Here is a 23,903-nt window from a genome sequence, read left to right on the forward strand (position 1 = left end):
CAGGTAACTTGAAGGTGACACTTACGGAGACCCATGTAGCCATGGGGAAATATGCCACAAGCGGTGTTAGTGGTAGCATTGGTGCTTGGGGAGCAGAATAAAAAGTCAGTCTCCTTCATAAGGACCACCTCTGGAAAATTCTGTGAGTGTGTAAAAGACCCCACCAGATAAACAGCATGATCTCTTGGCACAGTCGGTTTCACTCTACTGCTTATGGTAAAGTGAGGGTGAAATACCTATTTTGTGTTCTACCATTGTGATAAATGTGTTCATAAATAACCGAAACCCAAAGTTTTAAGGACTTGGGAAGCCCCAGTGGAGGCCTGTGGCAGAAAGGTAGAGCAGGGATTCTCAACCTGGGCTGCCAATGGAAATCACTTAGGCAGCTTTAAAACACACATGCCCTAGTCCCACTTACAGAGATCCAAATTTGTTTGCTCTGCATGTGGTCTGCTATCTGAATGTTTTGATCTGGGCAGTTCAACTCTGCAGCTAAGGTGGAAGAGCGCCGGTGTAAAGCCTTACTAGACAAGGACAGGCCCACGTTCAGCGATACCCCCTGGCACCCAGAGCCTTGTTAGAAACACAGAGTTTGAGCCCCACCCCAGACCTACTGAAACAGAATGTGAATTTTTAAAAGCTGCCCCGGTGAGTACATAGACACGCCAGTCTGTGAGGCACTGGCATGAAGGACTAACAGGTTTTCTTTGTGCTGTCCTTCTCCTGACAGTCACACCCTTCTTAATTTGGCATTTTATCTTTTGTGCTTCAAAACATAGAACAGCTATGTTTTCTCAGCAAATACTTGCTCTTTCTGAAATGTCTCCACTTTTCTTTGATAGAAATGCCATAAACGCATATACTGAAGCAGATGAAATTGCGAAGGATCACCTTGTTTCTTCATCTGAATTTAGAATTTGAGGAGACCTAGGAATTGTGTTCAATCACGCCATTTCACAATGAAGAGATTATGGTCCACTGGAGCTAAGATATTACCAAGGGTCACCCTGCTAGGAATCAGAAAAACTGAGGTTTAGAACAGATTTCACTAATCAGAATTGTCCCTTTGAAAAGTCCATGTTCCATTGTGAAATTCACTTAGCGTTTTGTCATGTTTACATATCACAGCTTTCCTAGTTATAAAAAAATCAGTAATTTTTTAAAGACTCTGGTGAGTTATCGTAGATGAACCTAAGTCCTGAAGAGGTGTGATGATTCGCAACCTCTAATAAGTGCTTCTTCATTCATTTATCTGAATGCTGCAGAGAACATTTTTCCGCCAACTTAAAAGTTCTACTGTTTGGGAAAAATACCAGTTGTCCAGCCTAAACCTGCAAATAGCAAATGTGATCTATAAAATCTCCCTGTTATAACAGAAACCTATGGAAACAATTGGCTTATAAAACCATCGTGGATGAGATGGGCATGGGAAGAAGTTGTGTTGCAAGTACCCAGAGATTCTTATTTGGTAGGCATGTGAACTAGCAGGGTAACTAATACAGATAAACAGAGGTTTCCATAAGCTTCACAAACACACTTGCAAGGGTATGCAGGAAAGCTTGCTCTGGCATAACTGCCGGGCTGCACAGTTGGAGCTGGAGGGTGTACGGTAGTGGCAGAATTACTAAAGGACCCCTGGGGTGGGAATAAGGGTGCTATTGTGAGCTGAGCAGCAAGGCTTAGTTCCTCACTGCTCCAAGTGTGGCTGTGGACCCGCAGCACAGGCATCACCCGCAACCTTGTTGGAAACACAGAATCCCAGGCCCCGCCCCAGACCTACCACTGTACCTTAATCTGCAGTTGATCCCCACAGGATTCATACACACTCACTAGAGTTTGACAAACATTACTATTATTCACTGTTTTCCAAATTGGTCTCAATAATGAATGCATGATTATTGGGTCCCAGCTGATGATACCTAAATTAGAATCTTCAGAGGAAGATATTAAGAATCTGTATTTTTAACCATGGCCTTTGGAGATTCTTATAATAAAGCAAATTTGACAAGATTGGAGGATCGAGAGCTTTATAGTCAGGCAGAACTGAGACTGGTGATCAGTCCTCTTACTTACTGGTGAGCGTATTTGAGGAAGCGACCTTCCCTCTGGGAGCCTCCTTCTTGTCATGTATCAAATGTGGATACAACATTCCTTTGCATATTTTAACATGAACACAAGGCAGGCAATTATGAAGCAGTGTAGAAAGGGTGTAAGCTTCTGCCTTGGGCTTAGTAGGTTTGAAATAGAAGATTGATATTAACATTTCTGTCTCCTCTTTAACACCTCAAATTTGTCCTCTAAAAAATGAGGGTGGTAGGTATTTAGCGTATTTTTCATTGATTCAGTTTATCTTCACTGAGTAGGTGGTAGGTTCCGGAAGCACAGATGAACTCAAAAGTCTAGTGGGAGAGTCAGGTAGATGAACAGAAACATTATAATAGATATAGAGGTATTGTTCACAAACGAATCATTTCATACATCCAGATAATGTTTTGGTTAGCTTGTAGGGGGAAGAGATCAAAGCTACTATTTAATATCATTAAAATAATCACTATTTCTTTCACATATGTTAACCCAGGCAGAAAGGAAAGAGCTTTCTAGTGCACTGAAAATAAAACCTTGTCAAAGAAAATAAGGCTTCCATGTGACTTTGATTGTGACTATAAATTAGCACAGGAGAACACCCCAAACTGTGGCAAAATCATGACCTTATTTAAAGTAGATGCTTTATCAGCTCATCTTTTCTGCCAATTCTTTCCAACCTCATGTTTTTCACTCTCCCTTGTCCTATTATTAGCTTCTATTTCATAACTGCTGTAGAATATGTTTCCTCCAGCAGTGGAGCTACCCACTGATATACTAGCCTGAGCCTCAAAGCTGAAAGCTGAGAGTTCCTAATTGAATTTCTGCCCTTCAGGAGCACAGGGTCATTGGGATTCAGCCGCTGTCAGAGGACTCCAGGGAGGCCAGGCTCTGAGCATACTGGCCTCTTGGCATTGCCTTTGTCTCTCCACATCTGCATCTCCAAGCATCCCTACTGCCCCTAAGCCTGGGGTCTGTTTGTTTAATGTTCTACTGCTGAATTAATAACTCCTTTCTCTGATGTTAGCTATAACTGTATCTTGGATTTGTTTAAATCAGAAAGTAGTATTTGAGAAACTAGAAAGCCACCCTGTTTTAGGAACTCTTACGGACTTTCTTTCTCTGATCTCTGCTGTATGTATGTGTTGCTATATGTGCCAATACGGTAACCTGCTGCCAGACCCATAGCAAGGTACATCCTTTACAGTTATCTTACTTTCACCCTATGGGAGCCTCGCAGCAGCTCAGTTAGAGAAAAGAAATACTACCCAGGAAAATGTAGAACATTTCCACTTGAATGTGCCGGTAAGTATCCCTAAACTTTCATTATTCAACAATGATCAGGGATCAATGCAGCCTTGAATGGATATGTTTAATTCTTGAGGAAAATTTTAGAACTGAAAAATCATTTCCTACATCTAAAATGTTAATACAGTCCAGGTGCGGTGGCTCACGCCTGTAATCCCAGCATTTTGGGAGGCCAAGGTGAGTGGATCACTTGAGGCCTGGAGTTTGAGACCAGCCTGGCCAACATGGCGAAACCCCGCCTCTACTAAAAATACTAAAATTAGCTGAATGTGGTGGTTCATGCCTGTAATCTCAGCTACTCAGGAGGCTGAGGCAGGAGAATTGCTTGACCCAGGGAGATGGAGGTTGCAGTGAGCCATGCCCCACCGCACTCTGGCCTGGGCAACAGAGCAAGACTCTCAAAATAAATAAATACATGAATAATAAAATGTTAATACAATTAATGTTTGACTGGAACTATAAAATCATCTTTGCAAATATCTCATATATGTAGATAGAAGTTATACATTAATTTGGAATTTAAAAAATCTTGATTTCATAATTTAACCAGTGTGATATGCTTGTTAGGCTTGAAGAATCATACTATTCTCTATACTTTCCATTCAGACAAATTCAGAGCTTGAGTGAAAGAAATTAAAAATGTTATCATCTTCTGATATGTTTATGAGAACCATCTGGACATGAGAGAAAAAATAATTCAGAAAGGAAGGGACCAATTGCATCAAAAATTTATGATATGAAGCTGATTACTTCTAATTGCATCTAAAGTAATTTTGAAATTTCCCTCCCCCTTGGATTTAAAGAGAAACTTCTCCAATAGCAGCTCAACTCTCCACGCCTTTGTTGGTCAGCAAGAGTAGGTTTCCAAAGGAGAAATAAAAGGGCTCTTATCTTTCCGAATGCAGCTTAATGTGTTACCTCCTCTCCGAAGTACTCCCTGGCTTCATGAGCATTGATTTTTGGAATCTTCTATGCACATGTGAGTTTTAGGATTTGGATATGGTTTGTTTGTCCCCACATAATCTCATGTTGAAATTTGATCCCAAGTGTGGGAGTGTTGGGAGGAGGGGCCTATTGGGAGGTCACTAGAGCAGATCTCTCATTAATAGATTGATGCCTTCCCGCAGAGGAGAGTGAGCTCTCACTCTTTAGTTCCCAAGAGAACTGTGTGTTGAAAAGAGCCTGGCACCTCACCACTGCCTCCGTCTTTCCTTGTGTGATCTCTGCACACACTGCTCCCCTTCACCTTCCTCCAGGAGAACCTGAGACCTTCACCAAATGCCAAGGCCCAATCCTGAACCTCCCAACCATCAGAATCCTGAGCCAAAGGAACCTTTTTTATTCCTTTACAGCAACACAAAACAGACCGAGACAATGAGCATAGCTCATATCTATCACAGAACTTGTCATATTGAATTGAACTAGAAAATATCCATCTCAACCCCCCTCTTATGAGTTTTTCTGAGAACATTTATCATTATATTCTTACCACTTTACAGTGGACTCGGAACATTGAAAATGCTTAATAAACATTGGCAGAATGATAAAAGAATGTATTAAATTGCCATTTACTCCTGAGTGTACATAAAATAGAACAAAAAGTGCCATTCTATAGCACTCACATATGGCATGTATATTTCTAAAAACATATTCCCCAAACCAGGTGTAATGCTCTCATCTTTTTTATTCTTTTCATTTTATCCTTAATTTCTCGTCTGATAGAACTTGCATGAAGGATTTTATATACTTGAGGTAGATACTTTCCCTCAGTTTATCAGCCTAGAATGCATTTCCCTATTATCTCAAGTATGAGCTTCACTGCCCAGTATGGCCAGGATCTGCCCTTTGTGGTCCCTTTCACATCAGAATCTGTTGGCTTCCCAGTGCTCATACAGCAAGTTATTGACAGGAAGGAGCTTTTGGTCTTATTTGCCACTGAACTTCAGTGTCCTGCATGATGCCAGATACCTAGTAAATAGACTGTGTATATATGCATGTGTGTGAACATGTGTGTCTGTGTGTGTGTGTAAGGTGCATTTTGTTTTAAGTTGCCTCTAGTAGAAATATTTTCCTGATATTCATAAAACCACCAGAATCGCTGTGAGCATTTAAAAAAAAACAAAAAACAAACAAAAAACAAAAAACAAAAAAAAAACCATACTTTTAGAGATTTACTCCGAGATAAACTTTGGAAACACGGTCTTTGTCTTTTTTTTTTTTTTTCTATAAAACAAGGAATGCTTCGCCCTTCTGTCAATTTTTTAGTTTTCTCAAGTAATAGGCAGACAAAGGCAACTAAATAAAAGAGTAGTTGGATGTTAGCATGCACTGACACAGAGTTGGGGTACAGTGAAAAGAACGGATTCTAGGGCCCTCTCTTTCACCTTATTGATATGGACAGGACATGGGAAATTACTGAGTTGAAGAGGGTGGTTCCCTGGTAAAGGCCCCACCTTTAAGCCTAGATACCCATATCCCTGAATGAGAATAGGCATTTCTGTTTTCATGCCCAAACAGTTGCCTTTTGGTTCTCCATTCCCCTATCCTGCCCCCATATAAACCCTGAATCACAAGCTCTAGAGCAGACTAGCAGACCACCAATGGCAGAACGACATGGCAGAGAAAGAGAAGAGGAGGGATGTCTGGATGCCAAGGGGAGTTCAGCAGGGGGTGGTTGGAGGATTCTGGCCGCTGGGCAGCCCCACTTCAGGGGAAGATCACCTTCCCACTCCATCCCCACTTTCAATTCCCCATCCATCTTGCTGAGAGCCAACTCCACCACTCAGCAAAACCCTGTAGTCATCCTTCCAGCCCGCATGTGATCCAATTCTTCTGGGCCACTGGGCAAACGCTTGGGATACACAAAGCTGTCACACTGGCCCCCTGCCCTTGCGATAAAGCAGAGGGTCTACTGAGCTGATTAACATTCAAGCCATCTGTAGACGGCAAAACTAAAAGAGCTTTGTAATGTGGAGGGCTGCAGGCATAGGCATCCACCTCTAGACAGTACTGTGGAGCCAGAGCACTTGCCCCAGCCCCTGCATTGCCTGTCTGCATGCTCCTCCTTCCTTCAGGGGTTTCAGCTGTGAGGCCACCAAACAGGCAAGCCACACCCCTGTCATATGTCAAGGAACTCTCCTATTCATTCTCATCCAAAGCCTGCTAGGACTTAGTGACTCAGGAAACTCTCAGCTAATTTCTCCAAAGTGGGGATAACAATACAGAGGCTGTACATTCTGGTGAAAGTTACATTAAGAAAAATCCACAAAGTATATGACAGTCTTGTTTTCCTATGAATTTGAGCATCATCAAATTATAATTAGGTCAAGTATATGTCATACTCATCATGGAACATCCTTGGATTATGCTTATTTGACAGAGAAAGTTATTAACATTTCCCATTATGCCTGAACAGTTTTGGGAGCTAAGCCAGGCACAGTGGCTCACACCTATAATCCCAGCAGTTTGGGAAGCCAAGGCAGAAGGATCACTTGAGGCCAGGAGCTTGTGACCAGCCTGGGCCACATACTGAGATCCCACCAGTACAAAAACATTAAAAAAATTAGCCAGGCATGGTGGTGTGCACTTGTCATCCCAGTGACTTGGGAGGCTGAGGAAGAGGACACTTGAGCCCAACAGGTCGAGGCTGCAGTGAGCCATGACTGTACCACTGCACTCCATTCTCAGCAATAGAAGAAGAACCTATCTCTAAAAATAAGTAGAGTACATAAAGCCAGAATTTAAGTGTCTTATTTTCAAGCAGTTTGAATTCCTGAACCACTGGGACAATAAAAGAAAGAATTTAGTGGGGAGACAAAGCATGTAGAACCTGGTGTCAGCCTGCCTAGTCTGGTACACAAACACTGACATTTTGGTTTATGCATAAAAATTGTGATCTGGCCCTTAAACCATCGTTTAGGTTTTTAAAGGATGCTCAGACCAAAGTGAATTGGAAAGAAATCACATGCTCAGGAACCCAGAAGTGCTGCCTGATGCTGTGAAACTCAGGCTGGAGCAAGAATACTTTCAGTAGCCCCAGAGATGGGCAGACCACAGAGGGACACGGCGAATTCCCTCACTGCTTCAGCAGAGTCCACAGAACAGCTGAGCCATCTTCATCCTGTTTTGAGAAGGTTTTATTGAAATATTTACCCAAGAAGCTTGCACGGCAGGGCCTGTGGTACCACGGTTACTGTTTACATTTGTACTGATAGATCATCTCTGGCTAAAATAATATTTATGGATATGTTCTTAATTTTTAATTTGGTGAAACAATCCATAATCCACTTAAACTATATAATTTTATCTGGGATACAAAATATTGCATAATCCTCTCTCTGTCTGCATGGGGGAAGCTTCCAGACTGTTCCATCCCTCACAAGATAGGGAACTTCTCATGCAGGAAGCAAGTGCCCAGTGAGGCAGCTCCAAAGGGAGCTGTCGAGGACACATCTGAAGGGTCAATAGCAGGAATGGCCTAAACAGTAGGTGGTAAGGAGTGTTTTTCCCATGTTTTTTCTTCAGAAACTGTTAAAAGGGAGCATTTCCCTAACAAAAGGTGGCCTCCTATTTCTGCTTATCTTTTAAGTTTACTACCTGAATAATTACAATGATCCTTGATTCTAAAACGTGTTCTTGTGTACGATCTGGTATTACTGTGTTTTTAAATAATGTATCTGTGCCTGTTTTCTTTTATTCCCATTAGTGGATCTAAATTGAACACTATGCACAAGGCTCACTGTGCTGGGAGACTGTGAGTATCTACCAAGGAGTTCTGACACAAGTACGTTGACCTGTCAACAAAGCTGTGGAAGTAAAATAACAACACCTGTAACTTACTATATTATACTGCACTTACTCCAAATTCCCTGTGTTTACTCAACACCAGGCACCTCAACTTTACCTATATCAAGCCTCAAATAATCCTGGGAAGTAATAATACTGTTTTTCCCATTAACAGATAAGAAAATTGAATCACAGAGAATATGTACAATTTATTTATTTATTTACTTTTTTTTTTTTTTTTTTTTTTTTTTTTTGAGATGGAGTCTCACTCTGTTACCCAGGCTGGAGTGCAGTGGCATGATCTCGGCTCACTGCAACCTTGCAACCTCCACCTTCTGGGTTCAAGTGATTCTCGTGCCTCAGCTTCCCAAGTAGCTGGGATTACAGGCATGCACCACCACACCTGGCTAATATTTTGTATTTTTAGTAGAGACTGGTTTTTTTTTTTTTTTTTTTTTTTTTTTTGAGACGGAGTCTTGCTCTGTAGCCCGGGCTGGAGTGCAGTGGCCGGATCTCAGCTCACTGCAAGCTCCGCCTCCCGGGTTTACGCCATTCTCCTGCCTCAGCCTCCCGAGTAGCTGGGACTACAGGCGCCCGCCACCTCGCCCGGCTAGTTTTTTGTATTTTTAGTAGAGACGGGTTTTCACGGTGTTAGCCAGGATGGTCTCGATCTCCTGACCTCGTGATCCGCCCATCTCGGCCTCCCAAAGTGCTGGGATTACAGGCTTGAGCCACCGCGCCCGGCCGAGACTGGGTTTTGCCACATTGGCCAGGCTGGTCTTGAACTCCTGATATCAGGTGATCTGTCCACCTCAGCCTCCTAAGTTCTGGGATTACAAGCGTGAGCCACCACGTCCAGTTCAAGAATATGTATAATTTGTCTTCTAGTAGCAGTGGAGAATTGAATCCAACCAGCCAGACCAAATAAGAATTATTAAGAAAAACAGAAGACAAAAAGACAGCACGTTTTAAAGAGTCTGCAAGGAAAAAAAAATATTTTTATTTATCTTCTAAAAAGTTTATCTTCTAAAAATATTTTTATTTATCTATTTAAAATTAAATACTTTAAAGACATTATTACATAATGAGATCTTCTTTAAATAATCAGACTAGTACAAAGAAAGTTTGATAAAGTTCTAAATGCTATATAAATTCTGGAGTCTATTGGCTATAAAAACACTCCAGTAATTTTCAAGGTGTTTTAGTTGCTAGTACTCTCATTATAAGCGATAAGGGACAGACCAAAATCAATTAGGTAATTTTAGGCTTTGCATAGCTACAATACCTTGCATTTATGTAGCATTTTACAACTTCCAATTGACATTGACATATATTATGGTCCAATGACTGCCAGGAAGGACAGTTATCATCATCCTCATTTTACAGCTGGTAAATAAATCATCGTGGGAGCAAACAAAAAGAGTGTGTGCATGTCTGCATGCATGTATGAGATTGAATAGTTATACATAAACAAGCCTGGTCTTAAACCTTACAAAGGAGAGCAGCTAAAAGCTACATATCCAAAGCAATGTACTAATTGCCAGAGATCTGACACTGTCTAGGTAGAGTCGAACATGCCTTGCTTATCTTGGGTTCCATATTCGCCGCTAACAAATCCTGCATTTAAAAATATTTCTTTTTTTATCATTTTCTGTAGGCTTTCATAAATCAGATGATTTTTATTTTATGCCATTAAGAATTTTAGTGCCTACATATTTTAAACACTGAAGCATACAGATAGCCAAACTTTCAGAAAACTATTTTGGGAAAGAATTAAAAAAGTAAATCACTTCATTTTTTTAAATCATATATTTTCCACAAGTAAAACCTATAATTTTCAGTGTGTACATTTTCACATGAAAGTGTATTTTTCTTTTCCACACACACACAAAAGTCAACAGGTTATTGTATTGTGTCACAAAATTGCAAAATCGACATCAATTTCACGTTATTGACACAATTATGGCCCGTTACATTAAGTAGGAAAGGAAAATATGTATACATAAACATGCTTATTTTATATGTACATTATACATATACATGCTTAAATATTTCCTCTAAACCTATGAAGAGTCATTAAGAAAAGAAATCTGGGAAATATCAAGAAATGCTTGCAGAATGTAACAAATAATAGAAAATTGCTAATTTGTCAAAGTATTAAAATTAGCAATAGGAATTCTGAGTCCTGAGAATATACAGTAGACATGAATTCTCTGACATGCCCCGCCCCACATTTAAACTGAAGTCTCCTGTTAATTAAATAAGGCAGATGATACTGATACAATTTCTCTCACAAGATTCTTGCAAGAAAAAGCATGCTTTTCCTTGGCTTCAATATGACCATAAAGGAGAGAGGAAAGAGCTATCATATATATACACATAGTATCTATTTCACATTCATAGTTTTCTATATGTTGCTTTCAATTCTTGGATCAACCTTTTGGGGCAACTATTAGACTATCTTAAAAAAATTAAGTATTGAAGGTCTGATTAAACGACTTGCAAAAAATCATAGTCAGCAGAAAGCTGAGCAGAACTTTGACCTCAGGTCTCTCAGCTTTGAACACTCACATTTGCCTCCTGTACGTCTTACCCCAACTCACACAGGGAAGGTATTTTACATAAACATATTGGTGTCAATTCTTGGATACAAAAGCAAACCCAAATCATAATGATCTCCTTAAAAAACACCATTTCCTGCGTCAGCTAGAGCCACTATCACAGAAGAAAACATTAAAATAAGGTAATCTTTGGCTAATAACTAAATCCCAATCACAGAAGAAAACATTAAAATAAAGTAATCTTTGGCTAATAACTAAATGATGCATTGGTTGAATGTGCTTTTTCATTTTTTTCCATGATACTTAAATATCCATATCCCAAACAATGTACTAACTGCCAACTAATTTTAAGTATACCAGCTGGTCTGAAATACAAAGAGGTCGAACTAGAAGAGGCAAACCACTGCTTAAGTGTTATGGAATTACATAATTATGTTCATTGTGTTGTTTGTTTGCTTGCTTGCTGAATTTATAAGACTATCATGACAAACTATGTCCACAGAGAAGAAGAATCATTACTTTGTTCATTTCCTCTTGTCAAAAGCAATCGGTAGACCACCTGTTATCAATATGGCTATTGCAAATTACTTAAATTATGTCTGGGCTATGGCAAACATTCTCCTGAACATTTCTTTGATGAACTTGAAAATTCTTCTAAGGTTCTTCACCTTGTAATTAACACCATTCTGCAGGGACTCTGCAGCCTGGCCTGGATTTATAGACATTTTAGCCTTCATTCCCTCCTGTTGATGGAGTTCAGGGATGTGTGCCAAAACTCCATTTTCATTCTGACTTGCTCCAACCACAGGGAATCATTAGCTGCTGCTCTCAGAGCACTTACTGGAGAACCATTTGATAAAGAGGACCCTCACTGAATGGAAGAGCTAATGGACCTCCAAAGTGACAGAGAAAAACATTAACTGGGATGGTCCTATTATATTGTAGAAATGTCGTTACACAATGACCAATCAATTCTCTTAAAAATGGAAGCTTTTATTTCAAAACCGACTCAGAGAGAGCCAGTCACAATAGGGAGAAAACACTGCTCTTAGGGTTCCCTTCCCCTGTCTCAATGGCTGCCCTCACTCCCCAACTCCTATCAGCATGTCAGATTGTGACACAGGCCATCAGTCCTGTTACCAAAGTATCACCCTGGGCAATGGTTGCTATTGGGCTGCCTTATTCTTTTTCCAGCAATTCCATATTTCAAGTGCTTCAAATATCTTCAAGTGAATTGCTTGGTTGATTTCCAAAATGGTCAGTACAGGTCAAATTCTGCTCAAATGCTATCTTTTCCAAAGTTTTGAAAATCCATTTTTGCAGGAAGGCTGGTGAAACATTTAATGAGCTTCAATTCAGAAGAGACACATCCTTTTTACTTGAATTTGGCCTTAAAACACATTTGGTCCATTCAAATGTGTAGTAGCAATCTCTTCTATTACAATGGCTACCTCTTTTCACTCTGGTGCAATATATTATACATAGCACCATTGTCAAAATTTTTTAAATTTCTAGAAATGGCATAAAAATGAAAAGATCATAGAATATTCTGATTTTATTCAGAATATTTTGATTCAAAGTGTTTCTGGTGACTTGTTTTCCTTCTTTATCCAGCTTCGTTTCTATAGGGTGTATTTATCTTTTATTAAATCCAATGTTTTTAATGTTTTCAAAACATGACTTCAACATGAGAATTATTATAAAAAGTACCAATGCATTATTAATAAAAGAAGGAGCAGACACATTCAAATAGACTTAGTAGTGCTTAATCTGAAAGCACTTGAAGTTCTCTTATCAGCTTAATAATAGTGAATTACAATGATTTTACAGAGACAGGGACACTATCCATATTTCTTAATGGAAAGACTAGAGGCAAGAGTCAACTGTCTTAACCAGGTGTCACATAAATGAAATATATATTACATATATTTCATTTATATTTCATTTATGTAATATAGAGACCTTAGAAAATTCACAAAGTTGAAAGAAGCAAATAGTTGTAAACTATCAACCTTTTTAGTTTTTTTTTTTTTTTTTTTTTTTCAGAATTAGGATTCTACTGCATGTTCAAGTTTGCAATTTCATATTAAATTTTTATACCTAACATCACATAGTGACCATTGGATATCCTCAAAATACTATGAAAATTCATCCAACGTACAAACATATTCTAATTTATATAGACATTTAAATTCATAATTTCAGACTTGTTAAAAATTTTTGCTATTACAGATAAAAATGTGGTGAGCATCCCTACAAATAAATCTTCACAAGCATGTATGTGGGTTGGACACTTATGCCTGTAATCCCAGCACTCTGGGAGGCCGAGGCGGGCGGATCATGAGGTCAGGAGATTGAGACCATCCTGGCTAACACAGTGAAACCCTGTCTCTACTAAAAAAATACAAAAAATTTGCTGGGCATGGTGGCAGGTGCCTGTAGTCCCAGCTACTCGGGAGGCTGAGGCAGGAGAATGGCGTGAACCCAGGAGGTGGTGCTTGCAGTGAGCCGAGATGGCGCCACTGCACTCCAGCCTGGGTGACAGAGGAGACTCCATCTCAAAAAAAAAAAAAAAAAAAAGAAAGAAAGAAAGAAAAGAAACACTCTAAGGCTTTTAAAACATACTAAAATATTACCTACAAAAAATATATTTAACAAACTGCATTCCCTCAAGTAGCATTTGAGGACACGTGTTTTCACAGCCCCCTTGCCAAACTGGGTACAGTAGTCACTTTTAAAAATCTTTAAATAAAGGATAGGGAAAAAAATACCTAATTTGCATTTCTCTGTGAGGCTGAGAATATTTGTTTGCTGCTTATCTGTATTTCTCTTTAGGAAGATTATGTTCCTCCCCTTTGTCCATTTCCCTATTGAGATTTTATTTTAATGTTACCCCTTGATCTACGTGACTTCTTTGGGGTTTTAATTCTTTGCCCTCTTTGTTATTCGGTTTCCTCATAGCTTGTCTTTTAATTTTGTTTCTGATTTATGATATTCAGATAAAAAACAACGCTGTGTCAAAGTTGTTAATTTTTGCCTTCCATTGTTTTTATTTGCTCACGAGGTCCTTACAATTGCTGACATACATGAATACGTAATTTTATTTATTATTTTCCTTAGGCTTTATTTGTTTATTACATTAACTTTTGAAATCATTAGTATACTTTTGGTATAGAAAGAGGGGTCAATATACACTTCTGATACTATTTACCTGATAGTCAATCATTAATTGAAAAATTGTTCCCTCATTTTCCTCTGGTTTATGAATCAATCCTTGTTCTATATTCAGTCCCACAATATACCACAATGTGTTTTCACTAATTAGCCTGTGGATGGTCTGTGGATTTATATTTTGAGGCTGGCTATAGTAACTCACACCTGTAATCCCAACATTTTAGGAAGCCGAGGCAGGAGAATCACTTGAGGCCAGGAGTTGGGGACCAGCCTGGACAACCTAGTGAGGCCCCATCTCTACAAAAAAAATAAAAAATAAAAAAATACAGAAATTATCTGTGCATGGTGGTGAGTGCCTGTAGTCCCAGCTACTCAGGAGGCTGTGTAGGGAAAATGGCCTGAGCTCAGGAGATTGAGGTTGCAATGATCCAAGATCACACCACTGTACTCCAACCTGAATGACAGAGCAAGCCTTCCTCTCAGAAAAATAAATATATACATACACACACATACATATATATAGATAGATACACATTATATTTTGAATTTAGGAAAATCTATTTTCTCTATTTCTTGTTCTTTAAAAATCCGGCCAGGCGTGGTGGCTCACGCCTGTAATCCCAGCACTTTGGGAGGCCTAGGCGGGTGGATCATAAGGTCAGGAGATCAAGACCATCTTGGCTAACATGGTGAAACCCCATCTCTACTAAAAATACAAAAATTAGCCGGGCATGGTAGGAGGCTGAGGCAGGAGAATGGCTTGAACTCAGGAGGCGGAGTTTGCAGTGAGCCAAGATCCTGCCACTGCACTCTAGCCGGGTTACAGAGGGAGACTCCGTCTCTTAAAAAAAAAAAAAAAAAAAAAATCCTTCTGTCAAGTTTTTTTTTTTTTTTTTTTTTAAATTAAATTGCTTTATAATTTCTAAGTACTGGTACCACAAATGTTTCTTGAAGAATTGGAATAACAAAATTACAAAGAAACAAAAGTGTCCCCCACTTTCAACACCTCCCTTTTCTGAGATCATTATTCTCTTTTTTTTTTTTTTTTTTTTTGAGCATGTACTTTCAGGATTTCTATCACAAATAGTTTGGTAATTGTGCACCTATTGTTCCTTGAGAAGAAAACAGAAACGTGTCAGAGCATGGTCTATTTTCACAACATAGAAAACTATTTGATGCAGTTTATTATAGGATTACAATTTTTTTTTAATCCAAGAAATATAATTTTAATTTCTTTCAGATTTAAATGTCTAATCTTTTGAGACATATAAAAATAAACTATTGAAACAGCTAGGGTCACACACAAGCCTTTACACTGCCACTCAGATCTATTAAATGGCATCTTATCTAACTTGAAACAAAATCCAGTAACTACTATGTCATAAAGATACTCCTTGTAGTATGTCAGTCACTCTGAAGTATTTTGCTTTTTAAAATTTCCTAACGATGAAGTATTTTTCTTACTGCAAACACATTATGAAGCACTGTGCCGTTTAATTTTTAAATACATTTCTGTATTTATTCAACAGTATCTTCGTGATAGGAGGTGCTCAGTAAACATTTGTTGAATAGGAGAATGACTGAAACATACTACTTAAATAGAGTGCTGTACAAAATGGCACATTATTAATAACTACATTGGAATTTTTAGAAGTGGCTGATGCAGGAACAAATGTAAGCCTTTTATTCACAGCAAAGCTTGAGAGATGAATAGCAGGCACATGTGATGTGTGATTTATTCATACACACTAGTAGGAGATTTATAGGCATCTATTAACCTACTCGAGTTCCAATTTTGTCTTAGGCTAGTCTTTTGTCATGATTAGCTATGTTGTGAGTCTATGTTAAATAACAGGCTGTCTGTACTGAAATATGCAAGAAATATGAAGACAGAAGGCCAAAATTATTAAATATGTACATCATTTCATTTAAACTATAGATATATATCTGCTTATGTGTGTGTTACAAAAATTAGAGATGTACATGCATATGCATAAAAGGAAAGGATTTTTCTTTTATGGACATGAGATTCATTGTTATGGACTGAATTTATCTACAAAAATTAAAATCCCTACATGAAGTAAACTCCAGTTCCTCAGAATGTGATCATATTTGGAGAAAGGTCTTTACAGAAGTAATGAAGTTAAAATAAGGTCATGAGGATGTGCTCCAACCTAATATGGCTGATGTCCTTAGAGGAAATTTGGAACACACACACCTACAGAGGAAACATGAGGAGAAGATACATCTCCTTGACCATCTACAGGCCAAGGAGAGAGGCCTGAAAAGGAATCAACTCCAAACACAAACACCTACAGAGGAAACATGATAAGATACATCTCCTTGACTGTCCATAAGCCAAGGAGAGAGACCTCAAAAGGAATCAACTCTGCTGACACCTTTATGTTGGACTTCTGACCGGGACTGTGAGAAAATAAATTTCCATAGTGAAGCCACCCAGTCTGTAGCACTATGTTACAGCAGTCCTAGCAAATTAACACACTCATGAAGTAATGAAATATACAGCACGGTCAAACGACGGAAAAGAAGAATTACTTTGTTCTCCTGATAGTCTCAGTTTTGGAAAAGATGAATCATCTCAGCCTGCATACTGTGGTGGGACCTGATCCAATTCTTCCTCCGGGGAAAACACCATCAAAGAAAGCCACTGCTTTAGCCAATGCTTCTGATTCATCTCTTCTTCAATTGATTACAAATTCAAACATAATTGATTGCATTGCCCACTTCCAAATGATAATCTCATTAGATTGACCAAGGTAACTGTAACATGGTTGAGGATCTAAAAGGGCTTGCATGCACATCACACTTTGAAGGAGTAGTGCATTCCTGGATTTTCCCTTAAGGTCTTAATATCACTTGTGTGCTTCGTGTCCATACGTGCACAGTCACAAAAAAATATGAGAGAGGAGAAGTGTGGAGAGAAACAATCCCCACTCCCCTTCTTCCCCAACCCAGGTTTGCAGAGCATAGGAATAAGGTGCCAATTTTGCAACTCGGGTGCATGCAGTGGCACTGCCAAAGTCATACATGAACACCACATGTCAGGGGTGAGGAAAGGTCACAGTTCTATTTGTCCTGACACAGGACATACGGTAACTTTTACAGAGCCCTCCTACCATATCATGTATCTGTTCTTCCAAACCTGTGCCATTGCTCAGTGTGGCAATACATCTTCCCTGTGGACTAAACCTGGCTCTTGGATCCAGGCAGCTTCCGCCGGCATGGCATGTTCTAAGTTTGTAACTATACGATACATTTCTCTACATCATCTTAGTGAAACAACATGGGAATCGAGTTTTATAACAGTAATAGAAAAAAGTCATAATTTTCCATGCCTCATGATTCCGAATAATTAATTTAATAACTGTGTCATATGAGAAGAGCAAATAAAGAGAAGAAAAGGGGTGTGGATATCTATGATCACCGATGCATATACAATTGCAAAGAAAAACAAATTACCAGGGTATTACTTGAAGTGAAAACTTGGTAAGAAACATTTTTCAGATGTTAATTTGATTCTTCTATGGAGTCTTAAAGCTGCAGTGTCTATAAGTGCACTCTTTATCCCCCCTGGTTTTTACTTTTAGCAGTTACGTAACTTATGTCTCTAAAAACCAATTAAACACCTTCCTGATCTCTACTGGGAGTTTTCCCCAAGTAGTTCTCTACTTAGACTATAACAGGACTGCTATTTCATTTACAACTTCTTGCTGGAGAGTGTTTCATCAGAAGTGTTAAGAGAAAGTATTGAAATTAATAAAGGAGGGCAGAAACAAAATAAAATGCAGTTTTCTCTGGACACAGTTAAAGTCTCTGGGGTTTGTTCACAAATAAATACGGAGATTCTAGATCTTAGATGAGTAGTTTGCTTCTCCTGCCACAGTCAGCAGGTTCTCAAGAACCGATTATTTCTGAGTACTAGGATATATGCCTAAGTTCCACATCATAAATATACTCTTCTAAAGTGTGTAAATAATTATTTCCATTAACTTTGCAGATCTAAAGGTACATCTTCGTTTGCTTAGTCAGGTAAAACGTAAACCGTGACTGCTTTGTTTCCGTTTTGTCTTCAACTGTTAAAGAGACAGCAGCCTTGCCCTTTCCAAATTAAAACTCCCAATTCTGCTATTCAAACAGTGGGACTGTGTGTATCCCGGACATGACACATTACAGATGCTGCCAGCACCCTCCACCCCCAGGCCTTACAGAGGGCCTGCCCTTTCCACCAGTGTCCTCAGTGGCTTACCGACAGTGTTTATGGGATCCGGTCAGGGTTTCGATCACAAAGCATTCGCCATCGTTGAGACAGTATGCGAGGTCCTTGTCTCGGCAGGGTTTGAAGTGCTCGGATCGCTCTGTGGAATATGTCGTCGTATCTGTCAGGGAAAGCACAGAGGGAAATGCTGTCAGCAGCACATTCTGACACCAACAACTCCTGTCACTGGTCCTGGATCTCTGTACGGAGGCCTTCTCATGGGCTCTGACCTCTGGGACTCTAGACAGACAGCTCCAACCCTCCATGGTACTGACCAAAGGCAGCTGGCTGTAACCACTGTATTCAATTGTCTTATTTCTCCACTAAATTTTAACTATTGGAGTCACTCTGGAGAAGCCCCATTTGAGGACACATAAACACTAAAAGCTCAACGATCCTGAGTCAAACACACCCCAAATCCACCCTCATTAATTTTAGTTTTAACAAACAAGTTGTATGAAGGATTGAAACAACATTCCCTTCCCTTTATTGCTGCCAAATATAATTAAACATCTGATCAATGTATATTGTGACTATTCTGTGGAATCCAATGTCAGTTTGGGGGATTTTTTTTTTAGTTACAGCTATAATTGGCTAATAGCTAAGCCAATTATTCTTTCACTTTCTCCTTTTATTATGTAATTAAAATGCAAATGTTCTAAATTCTGAACCAGATTCTCAAATATGAAGAATGTTTCTGGTAAATATTTAACAGGACCAATTATTGTCATTTTTTAGCATTATCTTAAACATGCATTTTTAAAATCATAATTACATACATTTTCAAATTAAGTTATACATCAATATCTGCATCCCAAATACGAGACTAACCATAAATATGTGCTATCTACAAGATACAGACTTTATTACCACATGTAGACATTATTCTAATTACAGAGCTTTAAGCAACTAACTATTAGCACCAATTCCACCATAACATTCAACAAAAAATATACTTAAAAAGTCAAAGAAGAAAAAATTCTTCAGCGCTTAAGCTTTTAATTTCCTTTACACATATTTAGATTAATAATAATATTCAACAGCACAGGATATTATACCAGCTTATTAACCGCCCTTGTTTGAATGTGTCTCCTAAATTCCATGTGTTGGAAACTTAATCCTTAAATTTTTATGTTGATGATATTTGAAGATGGGGCCTTTGGGAGGTAATTAGGAATAGATAAAGTCATCACGGTGAGGCCCCCATGATGGAACTGTTGGCTGTTTAAGAAGAGAAAGAAGGACTGAGCTGACATTCTCTTGCCCCCATCCATGCGATGCCCTGCACTGCCTCAGGGCTTGCAGAGAGTCCTCACCAGCAAGAATGCCCTCAGCAGATGCAGCCCCTTGACCTTGGACTTCCCAGACTCCAAAACTGCAAGAAATAAATGTATTTTCTTTGTAAATTGCCCAGCTTCAGGTATTCAGTTAAAGCAATAGAAAATGAACTAAGAAAGTAAATGAAGGTCACAATGAGCTTCTTCCCTGATTATCGTCACAACTGATGGTGAGTGATCATTTTAAAAGGAAACTCATCCCTATCTCTCCCACATCTAAAAATCCTCATGGGGCTCTCCTGTGGGAATAACTTTAAAATCCATAGTAGGGCAAACCAGGGCATGGGCCATCTATATGTTTATCTGTCTGATGGTCTCTTCTTGCATTTTAAAACTTCATGCAACTTAATTTTCAACTATGATTCTATTTTCTCAAAATACCAAGAACTGTCACACTGCTCCTTCTTCCCAGACCTTCATTCTTTGTTGAGGACACCCAGAAATCCTCAGAATTTAGATGATCTCATCATGTGCCTCCCAGTGCCTCTTATCACTTTCCTCACTGCATTCAAAACTGCAAGTAATCCTTTGTTTTATCTGTTCTTTTCCTCTGTAACGTCCTTGAGGGCCAGCATGGAGGCTTGATAAGAATTGGTGCTCATAAAAATATCTTCAAAATATCTGATCTCTCTAACATCAATAATTAAATGCTAGAAATGAAAGCTGTAATTAAAAACCTCATTACAATTTTACAAAAGTTAATGCATTTTGTACAGCAAAAAGTGAAATATAATTTAACATTTATGTTATCATTTTAGTATACGTTTTGTAATATTGATAAAGATTGCAAAAGCAAGGCCTTCAGATTCACACAGACCCTCACACATATGTTACTCATATTCCATGAGCACTGAAATAAACCACTATTGGTGTTGCAATGGGAACCTATGTTTTCCACTTCAAAATATCTGCTTGTTAATACTTTGGCACAAAATAAAGGCTCTGCAAAACACACACATTTTTCATCTTGCAGGAGATTCTCTATAGTAAAGATCTGTTATTCAAGACAGTATGTGACAAACAGTCACACAGAATCAACTCTCTATGGGAAATATTTAAAATTCAAGAGCTCTGAGCAAAAAATTCAATATGAAACCGTGCACATTTGACTGCTACTCTGGCTGCTGAAGTATATTAACTCATGATCAGTTAGTTAACTTTTCCTTTAATTTCTTATTATCCATTTATTGATATTCACTGATCATGCTTCTAAGAACAGCTTTTCATTAACATAATCTACAGCATAAAAAGTGAGATCCTTATTTTATAATCAGTGGTTTTAACAAGCTACAGACTTCAAGTGCAATACAATGGCAAAGCAATTACAATCAATTAATTTCCATCTGACAACTGCTGTCTCTAGTGGTTACCGCCCCATTCTACCAACGGATTTCTCCATCATGTTATCATCTATCAGCACATTACAGAGGATCAGAGACCCGAGTAAATGGCTCTGCAAAAGTCTGGGGTGGGAAAGCTCAGATATCAGGCTTAACATGCACTGAGGCTTTCCATTTCCACAGCTTAAAGAATCCCCAAATTAATTTAAAATACTCATGCTTAACCTTCACAATGACTTTACTGAATTCAAAGAAAACATCATTATTATAATTTTTAAATGACAATAAACAATAATAAAACATTGGGCATGATCATTCTTTAAGTAAATAACTGCAATTATCAATACATTTGAAAGCTTAGAATGTACCTAAGCATTTTATAATAATAGTATTATTACCTGAAATCACAGAGGCATTGGGTAGGGTAAGTGTAATTCATCACCAGGTGAAATTTTATTCTTGAAAGTCATGCAAAAGATGTGTATGGAAATATAGGCAAATTCTGGACCCTTAATAAAATCACTAGGTTGCTATGCTAACTCTAAGACCACCTACCTAGATTTTTGTTGAATGAATAATAAGCATACTATGTCTAAGTTACTCTTATTCAGGTTTTCTATTACTTACAGCCAAACAAAGCCTAATAAAGAGATGCTAATAATTTTGGATGATATCCTCCTACATTGGTACATCTGATTAAAGTGCATGTATGTATTCATACATCTATTTAATTTTCAACATATAAGATATACTACAAAACACATAAAATACAACATAAATAAGAATGAGCCAAAAAAAAAAAAAACTATAAGGTGCAATTCTTTATTGTCCTTCTGTGCCCTAAGGTGGCATAGTGTGCTCTAATGTATCCAGCTGAGTGTTTTATTCTGAAGAAGGAACATGGAACATTTGTGAGAATGAGAACGTGGATAAGATCTAATGCCAAACTATAAAAGTTATGACCCTAAACAACCTTGGTGTATCTCTGTAATCAGATATAAAACTCTCATCTGTGAGCAAATTCAATACTTTCGGAAGCTTGTTTATATTTTTTAAAGCTATGCCACTTTTAAGACAGTCCAATACACTAAGCTGGCTATATACTATATGGTACTATTTTGGCATGTACTTAATCAAACTTCTGTTTCTAGGAATGTAATTTGGTAAATAATTTGTTATAGAGCTATTGCCTTCAAAACAATTATATGGATGAAGATTCCTGTAAGTAAACAAGAGGGGCCTAATGTTCCTGTGAATTCCAATTTGTATTTCAAGGCTTTCTTTATGTTCCCTTATTCCAGAGTGGGCCCTGCTATCAGACGTCATTCTCTCCACATTCATCAGCTTCTGAAGCTCCCATATGACTGGACCATGAGCTTGCTTCCATGGAGCAGAGAAGTCTTCACATCTTTAATCCACGGGCTTATGGAAGGCTTGACACAGAGAGGCACAGAATAGGTATTTATCTATATAGTATTACATAGATAGAAACTTTGGCCGGGCGTGGTGGCTCACACTCATAATCCCAGCACTTTGGGAGGCCAAGGTGGGCAGATCACCTGAGGTCAGGAGTTCCAGACCAGCCTGGCCAACACGGTGAGACCCTGTCTCTACTAAAAATACAAAAAATTAGCCAGGCATGATGGCAGGCACCTGTATTCCCAGCTCCTTCAAGGCTGAGGCAGGAGAATCACTTGAACCCATGAGGTGGAGGTTGCAGTGGACCGAGATTGCACCATTGCACTCCGGCCCGGGCAACAAGAGGGAAATTCCATCTTAAAAAAAAAAAAAAAAAAAAAAGAGGACAACTTTTTATATATAGTCTTTTTCTACTTGTTGGTGTTAAAAAGTGGTATCATAGGCTGGGCACTCTGGCTCACATCTGTATCTCAGAACTATAGGGACCAAGGTAGGAGGATCACTTGAATCCAGGAGTCTGTGACCAGCCAGGACAACATAGGGGGACCCCATCTATACAAATAGCAATAATAATAATAAATTAGTTGAGCATGGTGGCACATGCCTGTGACCCCAGCTACTCAGAAGGCTGAGGTTGGAGGATCACCTGAGCCCAGGAGGTCGAGGTTGCAGTGAACTGGTATTGCGTCACTGCATCCCAGCCTGTTTGAGGCAGGGCTGAGTGAGGCCCTGTCTCAAAACAGAAAAAAAAAAAAAAAAAAAAAAAAAAAGTGTTATAGTGAACAAAAACTCTCTTTTAAAAATATCTGGGAAGCAAATTCAGTTAGGATATAAGAAGGGCTCCAAAACAACTTAGGGAAAGAGCATAGAATTTCATTAAAGGAGGGAAAAATCAGCTCAGCAGCATGGAGGACAAAGGAGGAGAAGACAAAGCAAAACAATTGGAAAGGATTTTCCAGAAAAGAGAGACAGGAAGAATAAAGGAGTGTTAGGATTAAGATGAGCAGAGATTGTGCTGAGAAAGCGTTTTCCAAGCACCATGACCAAGGTCTAGGGATCAGTTTAAGGAAGTACTACTGCTGACATTAGAAATAGTACCCCATCACTTGGGGCCACAGGAACTGTGCAATTATCTGGATCACTCCTCTGGTACTTGTTATATGTAGTTTATGTGTTTTCTTATGTTTTTATACGTTTCGGTCTCTATCCCCAGGCAGGTCAGGGAGTGCTTTGCTTTTAAGTTCTCTATCCTTTCCACATCATGTAGCATACATAGTAAGTAATCAGTACAGTAATTAAAAGCACAGTGAGAGGTGGTGGTGGTGAATTCATTAAAGGCAAAAGGGAAGAAAATGTTGGGTTGGAAGACAGAAATCCCCGCAGATTTTGCAATTAAAGTTAATTTATTAATGAATTAAAACGATGACTGGTTTCCCCCTGAAGTACTGAGTTCAACCTGAATATTACTTATGGAGGTTTCTGGGTTGCCGGCACCATGCAGCACACTGTGGGAACACATATTTTGTTGCAGGAACAAGAGTACTAAATTGGTTATTACAGATAATAATTGCATGAGATAGTCAAAGGAAGGGAGAGCTTAATTCAGGCTATAGTTATCTCT

General features: G+C 38.7%; 1 protein-coding gene across 18 annotated transcripts in view; it reads right to left on the reverse strand.

The window, feature by feature from the left end:
- The window catches only part of NRG3 (neuregulin 3), a 1,122,850-nt gene that overhangs the window by 621,481 nt on the left and 477,466 nt on the right, over positions 1–23,903 (reverse strand). For all 18 annotated transcript variants that reach the window (XM_045361990.3, XM_045361994.3, XM_074001660.1 and 15 more), the window contains one exon: positions 18,178–18,307. In XM_045361990.3, the coding sequence (XP_045217925.2) occupies positions 18,178–18,307 (130 nt within the window). The remainder of the gene's footprint in view (positions 1–18,177; positions 18,308–23,903) is intronic.

This window comes from Macaca fascicularis, chromosome 9 (genome assembly GCF_037993035.2).
Source record: "Macaca fascicularis isolate 582-1 chromosome 9, T2T-MFA8v1.1".
In the NCBI taxonomy this organism is placed as follows: domain Eukaryota; kingdom Metazoa; phylum Chordata; class Mammalia; order Primates; family Cercopithecidae; genus Macaca; species Macaca fascicularis.